This window comes from Euwallacea similis, chromosome 9 (assembly GCF_039881205.1).
Source record: "Euwallacea similis isolate ESF13 chromosome 9, ESF131.1, whole genome shotgun sequence".
NCBI classification, from domain to species: Eukaryota; Metazoa; Arthropoda; class Insecta; order Coleoptera; family Curculionidae; genus Euwallacea; species Euwallacea similis.
In genome coordinates, this window is record NC_089617.1 from 1926023 (window position 1) to 1940954 (window position 14932).

The following is a 14932-nucleotide window of genomic DNA, read 5'->3' on the forward strand; positions in this document are numbered from 1 at the left end:
CTTAAAGGGCCACTACTTTCGTCCAGTTGATTCCTACTGGCCTCTTAGAAAGTCCGAGGATATGTGAAAGTAGTGTTTTGGGTAAATTTTCAATCGTAGCCCGGGATTCGTGATGAAATGTCCGAAACTAAGTTCTTTTAAATAAGAAACCTCGTATTTTGTTTGTAAGTCAAATTATCGCTTTTTTTGTTAAAATTAATATCTTCGCCTATCCTCCCGTTGATTTCTCAGTAGAAAAATCAAATAACTAAATTCCTCGATCAATTGTTAGGAACTGCAGCTTGAATTCTTCCGCATGATTCTCGGGGAAACCCGTGGTTTTTGTGATTTCCAAAAAATTATTGAGAGGTCGAAGAGTGGTAAGCACAATTACCAGAACGCAAAAGAATGCCATATTTAGCAAGTTCTTCTACATCCTTAAAGAGTCTACGGCTATGGCATCCGGTAATCGATTGCGTAATCAAGTATCAAAACACAAAATCCCTTAATAAAATATTTATTTATTAGCAATATAATTGCTTGATTGATCAAAAAACGATTTCCTTTCTGTGCAATAAAATCATATCCAAAACAACCGTTTCCAAAGCAAACATTAATAATGTTAACTAGGTCAGGGAACTGCAATGCAAATACAAATCAATAACCTAAGGTATTATTTATGTCGTTATCTAAAACTAACACCATATAAATTTGCTGAAAAACGATATTGTATTAGACCATTACTTAAGAGTAAATATATTCCGGCACATCGTTATTTGGTTCCTGGCCTCCAGGAAATATTATGCAACCCATGAAAGGATTTCTTCAAATTGGTACCATCTGCCCATTCAGAGTTCATGTAATCATCCTCATCATCTTGGGCAAGTTTTTTCAGCTCCTCCTGCCTGCGATAAGCGTGCATCATCAACTGCTTGCGGTCCTCCTCTGACATGATGGGCTCCCTCCCTGGAGGACCTTCTCCCTTCTTGGAGAGTTTCAGAATCACCTATAGTATATAAATCAAACTGGCCAGGTATCTCCAATTTTCTCCGTATATCAAACAACAACCTTGCAGCTCTCGATTTTCCCCGCATAATCTCCAAGCTTCTTCTTCTCGTTCCGATACATCTCCTTCCCGCAGAACCATAATTGAGCAGTTGCCGGATCAATCACCTCCAAAGAAGCCTGAGTCCCGGTCAAATCTTCAATATTCTCGAACTCCATGCGGATTATGTCGTGGGGGGGCAGCTTCATGGGGTACACTATCATTACAGCTCCTTTGAGGAGATTCAATGCCTCTTGGACAATCTTCATTGTCAGCAATTTGTCTTGAATGACCAGAGACTTGGAGATCTTCTCCTTGGCCTCTTTGATAGCCTTGTCGAGGATTTCTCGCATCTGCTTCTTTGGTTGTTTACCGTTCCTGCGTCCCACTGGATCTTTGTGAAAATCAAAGCCTCCACTAGGGGTGCATTTATCACCCCAGTCGTCTTTTAACTTGAGTTCTTCCACTTGATCCTCGGTGAGACCCATGATTTCTGTGATTTCCAAATAAATATTTACAGGTCAAAGAGTGGTAGGCATAATTACCAGGAGGCAAAAGAGTGCCATGTTTGGCTAGTTCTTCTATCTCCATGCAGACTCTGTTAATTTTCAGCCGCCCATTGTAAATGGCGGCGATTTTGGGCACCAATTCGTCCACAGGGGTGGCCAAGGGCGTTTCGAAAAGGAACTGACTTTCGTCTTTGTATTTTATGTGCACGATCACCATTTTTGAGAATTATTCTTTTTGGATGAAAGCGACAATCTTGATTAATACAGAATTGTATTTGTTGGCAGAGTTGTTTGGTCGATATTTAGCAGGTAACCGTAAGTTTCCTGGTTTTCCCGGGTGAGTTGTATCGATCGTACATGATAAATTAACCCTCTAAAGGGCAGTTTTTCAATTACGAGTTAGTGTGTTCTCTAAATTCTAAAGTTGGAGAAAATTTCTGAAGCACAAAGCAAAGAAAAATGCGCAACATTAATGTATGTCTGTGATAATCAGGATATACTCACAAAGGGGTTTTTAATAAAAAACATAAAACTTTTTAGAGATACAAGGAGTTTTACTGCAATAAAATGAACGTACGCCTATGATTTTCTTACTTGAACTTATTACCTGTTCTTCCCGCCTCTATAGAACTACAACTATTACTTGCTGAGAATAATGTTAGAAGCATATTAAAGAGAACCTTTGAGCTAACACTACCACACAATAAACTAATTATAGAAAAATTGTATTATAATTTTTTAAAATTACGTACGACACTGATGTTGTTAAGAAAATACTGAATTTTCGTGTTCTTAAAAAGCAAAAATTTACATTTTTATATGAAGAAAGCTAGAGGCATAGTGAATAAAATATTTTATTTAATAACAATTAAACCAGAGGCGTAGGTGAGCGTAGGTGCCTATTCAAGAGGAAAAAAAATTAACTATTTAAACCAAAAAGTTATTTAAATATTACAGAAAAAGTATCGTTTAAAAAGTAACACTCACACCGAAAGTGTTATTCCTGAAGTCAATTGGGTAAATATGGTGAAAGCTATCATTACATTTATTGTAGTCATCACTCTACTTTAATTGCACTAAGTGCGAGTGTGCAGAATAGATTTGATTTGCCAAAACCTGATTGAAACAATTAGGCTTTGAAACCTTTCATCGTATTGCTATTAAAATTTGAGAGAACCTTTCAAACAGTTATCAAACGCATCATTTTTCTCTTTTCTTATTTTTTAAATGGAAAAATGTTGCTAGAATTTTGAGAAGCAATTTCTCGCGAATCCATACAGCAATTGCCTTTAAAAATGCCTCAAATTAATCGCCTCATTATGCCCTATAAGCCTACATAAAAAATATTTGAAAATTAAAAGTAAAACTCTACAGACTCAAACGTGTCACGTCCTGCGGATTCTCACCTTCGCCTGCCTTCTGGGAATATCTCTTTCTCTCTCCTGCTTGGAGGTAAAGAAGAAACACGAGAAATCCTGCCTTGAATCTGATAGTGCCAACTACGTCCACTGCGTGCGTACCCGCATGAAGCGCAACCAAGACAATTGCCAATATGACAGCAGCTGCTATGAGTGCGACTGCGAGGGATGCTCTTACAGCCTATGCGAAGGTGAGACACAAGATTTCGTGTTATTTTTTGTATTTATTTCATTAACATTGATTCTGCATTAACTTTTGCGGTAGCTGCTCCGTAAATTCCTCTGGAGTAACCTGACCATCTCCATCCAATTCCGCGGCCACAATTATCTTATCATACTCTACATCGTTGAATTCTACCTCTAGGTTTATGATAGCCCTTTTGAGGTCCTGCACTGAAATAAACCCTTTTTTTTAATCTGTGGTGCACGTAATTTAGTTCAGGTGCTAATTGTTAGTACCTGTTTTACGTTATTAATAATTAGTTTATTTATAGGTGTATTATAATCTGGTTGTTGTCATAGGTAGGTCTGGCAAACCACCAATTATTATTATTTTTTAGAGTATTTTGTGAATAGTTACTTTTTGTCAAATTAGTTTATTTAAGTAGTTGTCAAGATTAAAATAAAAGAGTTCCTTACAACATTCGCGATCATCAACATCTTTTAACCACACAAGGACAATTGGTGACCCCGATTCCGAACTCAACACATCAACCCTCTAGAACACAAGCTATCTCATCCAATCATGCCACGTTCTAGAACCATTCAGCCAGAAGCTAACATCATCGAACCCTCTGTAGACCAAGAAGCTCGAATCTTCATTAAAGCTCCACCATTTAGTAGAACAGATCCAGAATTGTGGTTTTCTCAATTGGAATCACAATTTTTTATCAATGGAGTGACTTCAGACGACTTGAAATTCCACACTACTATCGGAATTATGGACACAGAAAGTTTGATTTGTGTTAGAGATCTAATTATTAAACCTCCCATGAACAACAAGTTCCAAACCCTTCGTCAAAAGGTATTGGATGCCCTCGTAGAATCACAAGAAAAAAAGTATAAGAAACTTTTTTCGCAACTTCAACTTGGAGACAAAAAACCTTCCATACTTCTATCCGAAATGAACAGTTTGGGAGGCTCTTCACTTCAAGAAGAGATGTTGAAAACCCTTTGGATGCAGAGATTACCTCACAATATGCAGACCATTTTAACGGCATGTTCCTTGCCATTATCAGAAGTGGCGAATATAGCAGATAAAATTGCTGATATAGAGTTTTCCCAAGTTTCCCAAATCAAATCAGAGATATGCACAAGCAGTCCCACAGAAATCAACAAAAATACATCTTCAGAAGAATTCAAACACATCACTAAACGTTTGGATAAATTAGAGAGGCAAATCAGATCCCATTCAAAATTAAGATCTTCTAAATTTCGACGCAATTCACCCAGCAGAGATCGTCAAAATTCTTCATGATGCTGGTACCATCAAAATTACCAAGAAAAAGCTCGCAAGTGTGTGTCTCCTTGTGATTACAAGAAGGAAAACTAACGATCGCGTCGTCGTGGGCAGCAGACGGCGCGGGTACAAAGGACTGCCAAGTGAAGATCTCCACGAACACCAACGAAGATAGACAAAAAAACATTAATATAATTAGTCACAGGTTAGTTATCAAAGACCCTTTAACTGGTATTCATTTCCTTATAGATACTGGTTCTGATGTTTCGTTGTTACCCAAATCTTTTCAAATACAACAAAATCAATCTCAATACACCTTATTTGCGGCCAACAACACATGTATTTCCACCTTCGGAACCAAGACTCTTACAGTTAGTTTAGGTCTCCGAAGAACGTTTACATGGAATTTTATTGTGGCACAAACAAATCATGCGATTATTGGAATTGATTTTCTCCACTATTTTAACATAATACTAGATTTGGGCAGTAAACGAATTATCGACAGCACAACTAATCTGACAAACAATGGTAAAATTTCTTGTCTTTCTACATCATCAGTTCATGCAATTCCTTCTTCATGCAAATATTTTGACATTTTGGTTCAATTTCCAGAAATTACAAAATTCTCATCTACTCCCTCATCACTAAAACATAGCATCTCTCACACTATTCTCACAGAAGGTTTTCCTATTTCTTCCAAACCTAGACGCCTTTCAGCAGAAAAGCTTAAATTGGCAAAACAAGAAATTCAACACCTCATTAACTTAGGTATTTGTCGTCCTTCAAATAGTCCTTGGGCCAGCCCTCTACATATGGTTCCCAAGAAAAACTCTTCCGATTGGCGACCGGTTGGAGACTATCGCAGACTCAATTCAATTACTGTGGTAGACAAATACCCAGTCCCCAATTTACATGACTTTTCTTATTTTCTCGAAGGAAAAACAATTTTTTCCACGATTGACCTCATCAGAGCTTATCATCAAATCCCAGTTGAAGAGGAATCCATTCCAAAAACAGCCATAATCACACCTTTTGGATTGTTCGAATTTACAAGGATGCAATTTGGATTGAAAAACGCAGCACAATCATTCCAACGCTTCATCAATGAAGTACTTGGAGATTTGGATTTTTGTTTTTCTTATATAGATGATATCCTAATTGCATCAACAAACGAAGCTCAGCACAAAGAGCATCTCAAAACAATTTTCGAACGTCTCCACCAATATGGGTTGACAATAAACCTAAACAAATGTGTTTTTGGCGAACATCAAGTTCAATTTCTCGGATACCAAGTTTCTGAAAAAGGTTCTTCTCCTCTTCCCGAAAAGGTATCCACCATTTCAAACTATCCTCTTCCTAAATCAATTTCAGATCTCAGACGTTTTCTAGGAATGCTCAATTTTTATCGTAAATGTTTACCTCACGCTGCACATCACCAAAGTGTTCTTCATGACTTACACAAAAATTGTAAGAAAAATGACAAAACACCAATCAAGTGGACTGACGAAACTGTGAATGCTTTCAATGAATGTAAACACGACTTAGCAAACGCTGCTACATTAAATCACCCCAGTTCATCAGCCCCACTTTCTTTAACAGTGGATGCATCAGATTTTGCTATGGGAGCAGTTGTAGAACAAATGGTAAATTCCTCATGGAAACCCTTAAGCTTCTTCTCCAAGAAATTTTCAAAAACTCAATGTAATTACAGTACTTACGATCGCGAATTACTTGCACTGTATTCAGCAATCAAATATTTTCGTCATTTTCTTGAAGGAAGACCTTTCACAATTTACACAGACCACAAACCACTCATTTATGCATTCATTCAAAAATCTGATAAAGCATCTCCTAGACAAATGAGACATTTAGATTTCATTTCACAATTCTCAACCAACATACTTCACATAAGTGGCAAAAACAACATTGTAGCAGATACTCTATCTAGAATTCAAACCATTTCTTTTCCGAATTCCATAGATTACGATGAAATAGCAAAAGCTCAAACAACAGACCCAGAATTTCAACACATTTTTAGAAATCCTCAACTTACATCACTTACCTTAAAACAATTTCAAGTTCCTAATACACAAAATTTGATTTACTGCGACGATAGTAACTCTAGAATTCGCCCATTCATACCGAAACATTTTCGACAAGCTATATTTAATAAATTTCATAATCTTTCTCATCCAGGTATTAAAGGTACAACAAAACTTATTTCATCCCGTTTTGTTTGGCCTTCAATGAATAAAAATATCCGAGAATGGACTCGTTGTTGTATTAACTGTCAAAAAGCCAAAATTCATAAACACACTGTTACCCCATTCAAACAAATTCAAATTCCGGATTCCAGATTCCATGATATTCACATTGATATAATAGGTCCTTTACCTCCCTCAAACGGTTTCACTTATTGTCTCACAATTATTGATAGATTTTCTTGTTGGGCAGAGGCTTATCCCATGACCAATATATCATCAGAAACCGTTGCCAATTGCTTTTATAGCAATTGGATTTGTCGTTTTGGCACCCCTATTAAAATTTTTACAGATCAAGGTCGTCAATTCGAAAGCTCTCTTTTCCAATCCTTAACCCAAATTTTAGGCTGTAAACGTGCCCGTTCTTCTCCTTACCATCCGAATACAAATGGCAAAGTAGAGAGATGGCATCGAACATTAAAAGCAGCTATCAAAGCTTATGCAACTGAACGCTGGACAGAAATCTTACCTACTATCTTACTCGGATTACGTTCTACCTTACGAGAAGAGATAGGAGTTTCTCCTGCTGAAATGTTGTACGGTACAACGTTAAGACTACCAGGTGAATTTTTTCAAGACAGCAATATCGTTGACCATCCTTCTTCTTTTATACAAACCCTCAAACAAAAAATGCAATCTCTTCAACCAGTTCCAACTACTCATCATTCTAACAGAAAAATTTTTATAACTCCTGAATTAAACACTTGTATACATGTTTTTCTTCGGAATGATACCATAAAGAGATCTCTTCAACCTCCGTATGAAGGTCCCTTTCTTGTTAAAAAACGTGAAGACAAATATTTTACAATTGTTGTCAGAGATAAGGAAGTGAATATTTCCATGGATAGGTTAAAACCTGCATTTTTAATCTCACAAGATCCAAAAATTAATAATCAAATCGATTCTCTTATCAACCAACCAATCATCCATCACCATACAAAAAAGAAAGATAAAACCGTACGTTTTGCTAATGTATAAATTATTAATCATAATTAAATTATATTTTTATATTGTAACGATTAATACCCTTAACATTATACCTCCGTTATTGGGGGGGGAGTATTGTGGTGCACGTAATTTAGTTCAGGTGCTAATTGTTAGTACCTGTTTTACGTTATTAATAATTAGTTTATTTATAGGTGTATTATAATCTGGTTGTTGTCATAGGTAGGTCTGGCAAACCACCAATTATTATTATTTTTTAGAGTATTTTGTGAATAGTTACTTTTTGTCAAATTAGTTTATTTAAGTAGTTGTCAAGATTAAAATAAAAGAGTTCCTTACAACATTCGCGATCATCAACATCTTTTAACCACACAAGGACAAATCTATATGGACGATCACGTTTCATTGAAAAAAAAACAATGTTTAGGATTATAGGGGCCTCATTGCTCCTTTGATGTCCTCCTCATTGTTGTACTCTTCCATTAACTCCTGCATGGCTGCAATAAACTGTTCGAAATCTAGTTGACCATTTCTATCTTTGTCTACCTCAGACACTACATCCTAAAGCGTTCTTCAAGAAAAAGATATAGATATACTATCTTGAGTGCTGGGTCTTTCCGGCAGCTCTGCCTCAGTGAGATTCTGCCCCCAAAGCGATCCTCAACTCCTCGGTCGATTTGGGCCCATTTTCATCTTCGTCAAATAGCTGGAAACCTTCCGTAATCTCCTCTAATGTCTCTTTAGCATCCTCATGAATCACCTCCCTCCGTTGAAACAACTGCGTCCTTCTATCCTTCAAGGAGGGTTTGCGTATAGCTACATGAGGTTGCGTCTTTGATTGTCTTTATAAGATTACAGTTGAGAACAACAAGAAGTATTTAATTTAGTACTTCAGGCTTGCCTGAAAAGGTCTCAGTAGAAAATCACTTGGGCTTAAAGCTTTGAGACGCCTCTTGATTTGTAAATGTTAACTTGGATTTTTCGGCCACTTAAAATTTTTTTTTAACGTTTATCCGAGATGAAACGTGGAAACTAAATAAAATGTTAATTTCGTCGTGTATAAAAAACTCGCATGCCACTGAAGTCTACTCACTATAAGAAAAACAACACTAATTTAGGCAGTATTGTTGCCAAGAGGGAGAGTTAAAAAGGCGACAAAACTAAAGAATATTAAGTTATTCTTCAAAAATTTGTGATAATTATTCAGATGATCGATAACATAGAAAAACTATAAACAAATAATAAGAATTTAAAGTTAATTTGAATCAAAACAATGTCATATCGAAAGAGGCGCGAAAAGGATGATAATTTTGGGAGAATTTCATCACGTTCCTCTTAAGAAATTCATGGAAATTCGGATGGTCGCTGTACACCGCTGACTTCCATAAAGGGAGAAAATTCAAAAAATTTTAAGAATAACCCAGACTTGGAAGTTGATATGAATTAAAACAATGCCGTACCTAAAGACGAATGAAAGTGGTAAAAACTTCGTTATAATATCTGTACTGGTGCTGTAACTAGAAAACTTGAATAGACCAGAAATTCTATCTAGCAGTGTAGCACGTCCTCTAGCATCTCAGGTTTTCCCCTGCATCAGATCAATTATCTTCTTCCACAGGCCAATGCGACTCTTGCTGCAACTCCTGCTGCAACAACTATGTCCAGTGCCACCATTCTCATTGCTGCCACAAGCAGTGCAACTCTGAATGCCGCAGTAGCGAATGTCGCATCAATTGCCGTCATTCTTGTTACAAAGCCGTGAAGCAAGAGAAGGAAATCGTGTACATTCCAGCCCCTGGACCGATCATTAATACAGGAAGAGGTGATTCCAGTCAGCACTCCACGTCCGTCAACAACAACAACTCTCCGAACATCACCACTATCATCAACATCAAAAGCATCGTTAACAATACTCAACACATGGACATTCCAATCAACATGACCTATACCAACAGGAATAACATCACTTTGCTTGAGGAGAGCAATTGCTGTGTGGTTATTGGGCCTAGACAGTGCGTTAACGACCAGACGAATGGTAATAGTCGGTGCTACCACACCAGGTCCAAGCAATGTGGGGATTACTGCACGTCGAATATTGTGCACCAGGAGAATAGGCAAGTGTGCAACTCTGTGGATAGTTATGGTAAGAATTGTTGATATGGGTTTGACGTGCTTGATTGAGGAGGGTTGTAGGAAAACTTACAAACTGCCAGCAACAAACCACTTATATCCCCCAACCGCAGCCCAAATGCATCTACACGAGTAGCTGGCCTTATGTTAGTTGCGGCATTCAACCACCCGCAGAATGCCAGGGGTGTTATGGACATTACTTCAATCCCAATATTCAGGTAATATTGTATATATTCTCTCGTGACTCATTGTATAACAAGGATTTTATAATATATTGTAAATATCTCGAAAATTTATAGAGCTCAAGAAGACGAAGATTTGATTTTTTTATTATACAATTTCAGGAAGTGTTTTTTCTAAACGTTTTATCCCCCTTGCAGACGCCTCTGCATTTCAATGTTTTCATAAAATTGAATTTTCGACGTGGTTTAATTTTTTTCAAATTGAAACCAAGCTTTGCAGTGACCTCGTGATATTCAAGTAAAAATGGGTGTATGATGCATTTAGAAAATTTAAAATAAAGGAAAGCAGTGGCGTACCAAGAATTGCAAAAACTCTTAAAACTAAGAAACGCCTCAAAAGTATCTTTAATCTGATATTTTCCTCTCCTATCCTTATAGAGACGCTCCTGCTATATAACCACTTTTCAAAATTTTAGCGCTAATAACTCGGGAACTAACGAGGCAATTTTCTTACATAATAGCTTAAATGAATCACCTCGACGAGCATTATAAGCGTACGTAAACGCGGATCTCTTAAACACGAATAGAAGAAAATGTACTAAAGTCAACCCTGTGTAATAAAAACGAAATAAAACTTCTTATTATAGAATTATAGGACATGTTCGCCACAGTGCTATGACAACTTCAATGTTGGGCCGCTGTACCGGCAAGGACCCTTCTACCAACCTTCATATTTGCACCCTTGCATGCAATCTTCTCAAGGCTGTTGGGGGGGCTTTGGTGGGAAGATGTGGGCCGAAATGGGGAGATTTGGGTAAAAATCAACGACATAAACAATTTCTTTTCAAAATTAAAAATCTTCAGTTTTGGGAATGGTTTCGGATATGGAGGAGCCTCAGCACCTTTCCCACTAATGTCTCAACCTATTGCAAGCCAAAACTGGCCTTCGAACGTTCCTCAAATTAATGCTACGGCTTATGCAGCTGGGAATTTCACTTCGTTTTACAATCAAGGGGCGATAGCCCCCTCTTGGTCAGGTAAATTCACAATGAAGGAATATGAGAATTGAAATTTTGTTTATACGTTTTATAGCGGGTGCCAATGAGATACCTGTGGCTGACCAAGACTATCAGAGTGATATGCCCTTTGTTACTCTTGTGGGAGGGGAGAGGGAGATCGAGATTGACGTAGCTGTAAGTGACCATAAGAGCTCGAAACCTAAAAGGTCGGTGATGAAAAGAGTGTGAGGCTTAATTTATCGTTTTTTTTTTTGAAGCGATGAGTAATTCAGAATGTTTCATTTTTCAGCTATTTTATGTATTTTTTAAAATAAATAATAAATAATGTTTATAAAAGCTTGTTATATGCAATTAATTTGATTATAACGTGTGACTTTGTTCCTGGCACAAAAATGCAGACAACCTTCGCGAAAATAGCATTTTCTTATAAAATAGGACACACCATATAAGCACCAAAAATTGAAAACCGTGAAACCGGCTTATAAATACTCATTAAACATTTACTTTATAGTATTATACCTAAAAAAAGATATTATCCAAGTCGATTGACGGCAAATGCACAGATTTCCGATTATGTAACAGATAATATTGGATACGCAACTAATAATTGTATCCGGGTATAACACCTTCATTCGTGATGATAATTGCAAAAAGTTTTTTTTTCAAATTAACCGCTATTTGTGCTATTTGTTCAGCGACAAAACAGCAATCAAAAAACGGCTAAAAATATCTTGAGATATTCGCCTGGCAGTTTGCCAAATAGCAAAAAAATTAATAAAGAATAATTCATTTATTCACAAAACAAATACTACAATAATCACTTCTTTATGTTGCTTACAATCCTCCTCACCAGACACTTCTGCACAACTGGAACCAAACTATCACACTGTCGCAAAAGCACTTTAATGCACTGCTTGACACACTCCTTTGAAACAAACCCACTCTGATAAAATTGACAAATCTGCTTGTGAGTATGCAGCTTTGAAATCACCATTATCCCACAATTCTCACTTTCGCTGGCATCCACCTCTGCTTTCCAACCACTTGACAATTCAAATGGGGGCTCTAAAAGCATCCCATTTTTAATCCCCAAAGTTACTGATGTTATCAGATCATACATGGGCACTCCTGCCTCTGCAAGAGCCACTCCAGCAGCAGTAATAGCCCCACTTAAAGCTGAACCATCCTCTTCAAGCACCATAGCATAAACATCCACTTGGAAATTTGAGAGTTCAAACAGGCACACTGCAGATTCTAATGCTTTCTTCATGATAGAGCTATAGAGCTTTTCCTCTGCGTTTTGTTGGTGCAATTTGCGCTTGGTACAACTGAAAGGGGCATATTTGAACTCGCAGAAAATTTCCCCTTTAAGACCATAATCATTTTTTTTTGGGATTTCTCGAGGATCAAAGACAGAGACTGTGACTTTAGTGCGGCCGATTTCGATGTAAGCCGAGCCCTTAGCCTGGGAAACAACCCCAGTTTGAAGGACTGAGGATAAAAAGTTAAAATGGCTTAAGAGATAAAGTTTGAGCATTGAACTTGTGAAGTTGCATTTTAGATTTTCATTCTCACTGACATAGATTTATTGGATGAAAAGAAAAAATAGTGTCATGAACGTATGTCGCGATTTTACCATAATGTAACGTAGCCCTAAGGAAACACCATATAAAACAAATTTTGTAATGGAATTGATAAGGCAACTCCACCAGTTTAGTACTCATTAATACTTAGACTTTAAAAAAAGGTACTTACAAATTTTGCGTTGCTCACCGAAGGTCTTCAGACCGTCTTCAATTTTTGAAGGCTGAAGCTCTTCATGCGGGACATTTTCGACAGTTTTAGACTTGGACCTGACAAAAAGTTCATAAGGGAAGCTTTCTTCAGGACCGTTTATACGTCTATTGTCGACTGGCATATTTAGGTGGCAATTGTGAAGTGGTATTGAGGATTTAAGTTAACAATGATTACTAATTTGAACTAGATTTTTAGAGGAAATTCATCTTTAATTTAAGAACGTGTTGTTGGTAAACAATGGAAAATAAATATGGCGACCTAACCTCACTTTCTAGTTTACGATGACATCTATCCATAAATCCTGAAATTTAAATTTAACATCACCTAGCATGCTTAATCAGATATTCCTGCAACTTAAATATTGCGAAAAAATGTATTATTATTTATATATTAACTGAATTAAACTAAAAATATAAAATGGGTGAGTTATTTATGATATAAAAATTGTATTATACAACACTTGTGTAATTTATCAAAGCATACTTCATGACGTCAGGCATTGAAATAACTCATCAGAAATTTGTTTATATTTTTCACATAACCCTAATAATATTGGCGCTAAGTAGATTAAAATCCAAAACTAATTAAAATTATAATTATCCATTTTCTGTAATATTTTTCATTAAAAACAACAACAATTAAATATAAAACAATAATTCCGTTCACTCTATTACGCGTCTATCACTTATGGACAACACCACGTAAGTACCACCTTAACTTTAAATTACCTTTACTGGAGTATACCTCAAAACTATCTTATTAAACAGACGCACCCTTGAGGCCGCCAATGAGGTCCTGGGTATGGCAAAACTCACTCGAAACGAACTTTTACCCACCTCACAAGCCTTAATTTTTGCCCCTTCAAATCTTCATAATAACACGTATCGTCTCTTAGAGCTTAACAAAGAGCTATTAGAAACCATAGAAAACAAAGAGGAGCTTGTGATTAAAGGCTGCGATAATGACGATTTGGTCATATGTTCTGAGACCTCTATATTCCATGTAACTTGTGCTGAGACCTCCAATAGTTTATTGTTAACAAAACCTGTAAGATTTTTTGAGGGTATGAAAGATAATGAACAAGAGACATTGGAAGTTACTACTGTGTGTGGGATTTTTCAAGAATATCTTGAAGGGAATATAATAAAATCTTCATTTGGTCATCTGGCAGAGCTTCTAAAACATTCTTTATATCGTGGACCTGAATATGAGGGGGATGTTGATATAAGCAAATTGTACACTTTAAATCAACTAAAGTGCATTATTCAGGCATCCAACGCGGAGATTATGGAAACCCTTGAAGGGATGGATGTTTTTGAAATCAATGGCTTTGTCAGGGAACTGGATTTTGAATATCACTTCCGGGTTTTGTCCTACATGCTCAAGTTAATTGATGAAAATTCCTGGAGTTTAGATACTATAGACTATGATGAAACCTGCGAAGCCCTGCAGGATCTAGTCCCTGAAGAAGTTCTCAACTGTTTGTTCAAGAAGTACACAAATCCCTCAATGGTTATTGAAGGGGCACAGCTGTATAAATACAAGGAAACCAAAGTGTGCCAATTCTTTGCTAAGGTAATATTACGAACAGCCGGGAAATTCAACCTTGAAGAGTTTTTGCAAGCCTGGAAGGAGTCAGTTCCTGAAGGAATGGTCCCCACTGAGGAGATGCTTCATGGCATTGCAATAATTAACAGAAAGGCTAGTCCTAAAGTTATATGGGAGCTTGAGGAAGTATGCCTGCCGGATGATATTAATGAGAGGTTTAAGGCGCTGTTTGAGGCTAAAGAAAAGTGGATGGTGCCAGAAATTGCCCCTTATATCAAGTAATTGGTGGTATGAGGTGGTTAGAAGTGGTTGTAAATTGAGTTTTTGCAGGAAATTGGCCACTAGTAAGGTGGATGTTAATGCATTGTTGGCCAAGCATGCTAGAGCTTCTACAGTGGATGGTGTAAAATATTATTCTGCGAAGCATGTTAAGTAAAGTTGAAAATTAAGCAGAAACTGTGATATGTTTTTGAATAGAATTATGTATACTAAAAATTTAATGTTTTATTTATAATATTCATTGAACTGTTTATTTAATTAATGGAGTATTATTGAAATTATTTCAAATTAATTTTTTTTATGACTACTTTATATGACGCCATAATATACGAAATGTAAAGGATAATTTTTTTGTGTCAGC

General features: G+C 36.7%; 4 protein-coding genes across 4 annotated transcripts; 2 read left to right on the forward strand and 2 right to left on the reverse strand.

Moving 5' to 3' along the window:
• Positions 1-621: 621 nt before the first annotated feature.
• Positions 622-1777, reverse strand: LOC136410863 (cilia- and flagella-associated protein 298). The gene is made up of 3 exons (XM_066393220.1): positions 1570-1777; positions 1048-1517; positions 622-985 (listed from the first exon to the last, which is right to left on the reverse strand). The coding sequence occupies exons 1-3, from the start codon at positions 1748-1750 to the stop codon at positions 752-754; spliced, it is 885 nt and encodes a 294-aa protein (XP_066249317.1). The 5' UTR covers positions 1751-1777; the 3' UTR covers positions 622-751.
• A 215-nt stretch (positions 1778-1992) lies between these two features.
• On the forward strand, positions 1993-11175 carry LOC136411042 (uncharacterized). Its single transcript, XM_066393447.1, has 8 exons — positions 1993-2007; positions 2491-2550; positions 2908-3142; positions 9235-9759; positions 9810-9964; positions 10576-10742; positions 10793-10965; positions 11021-11175. Exons 1-8 carry the CDS (start codon positions 1993-1995, stop codon positions 11173-11175), a joined length of 1485 nt encoding a protein of 494 aa, XP_066249544.1.
• Positions 11176-11722: 547 nt separating this feature from the next.
• Positions 11723-12962, reverse strand: Mtr3 (exosome complex exonuclease Mtr3). The gene is made up of 2 exons (XM_066392994.1): positions 12703-12962; positions 11723-12438 (listed from the first exon to the last, which is right to left on the reverse strand). Exons 1-2 carry the CDS (start codon positions 12863-12865, stop codon positions 11765-11767), a joined length of 837 nt encoding a protein of 278 aa, XP_066249091.1. The 5' UTR covers positions 12866-12962; the 3' UTR covers positions 11723-11764.
• A 267-nt stretch (positions 12963-13229) lies between these two features.
• Positions 13230-14775, forward strand: LOC136410702 (sister chromatid cohesion protein DCC1). The gene is made up of 3 exons (XM_066392988.1): positions 13230-13445; positions 13512-14570; positions 14623-14775. Exons 1-3 carry the CDS (start codon positions 13432-13434, stop codon positions 14726-14728), a joined length of 1179 nt encoding a protein of 392 aa, XP_066249085.1. The 5' UTR covers positions 13230-13431; the 3' UTR covers positions 14729-14775.
• Positions 14776-14932: the final 157 nt, after the last annotated feature.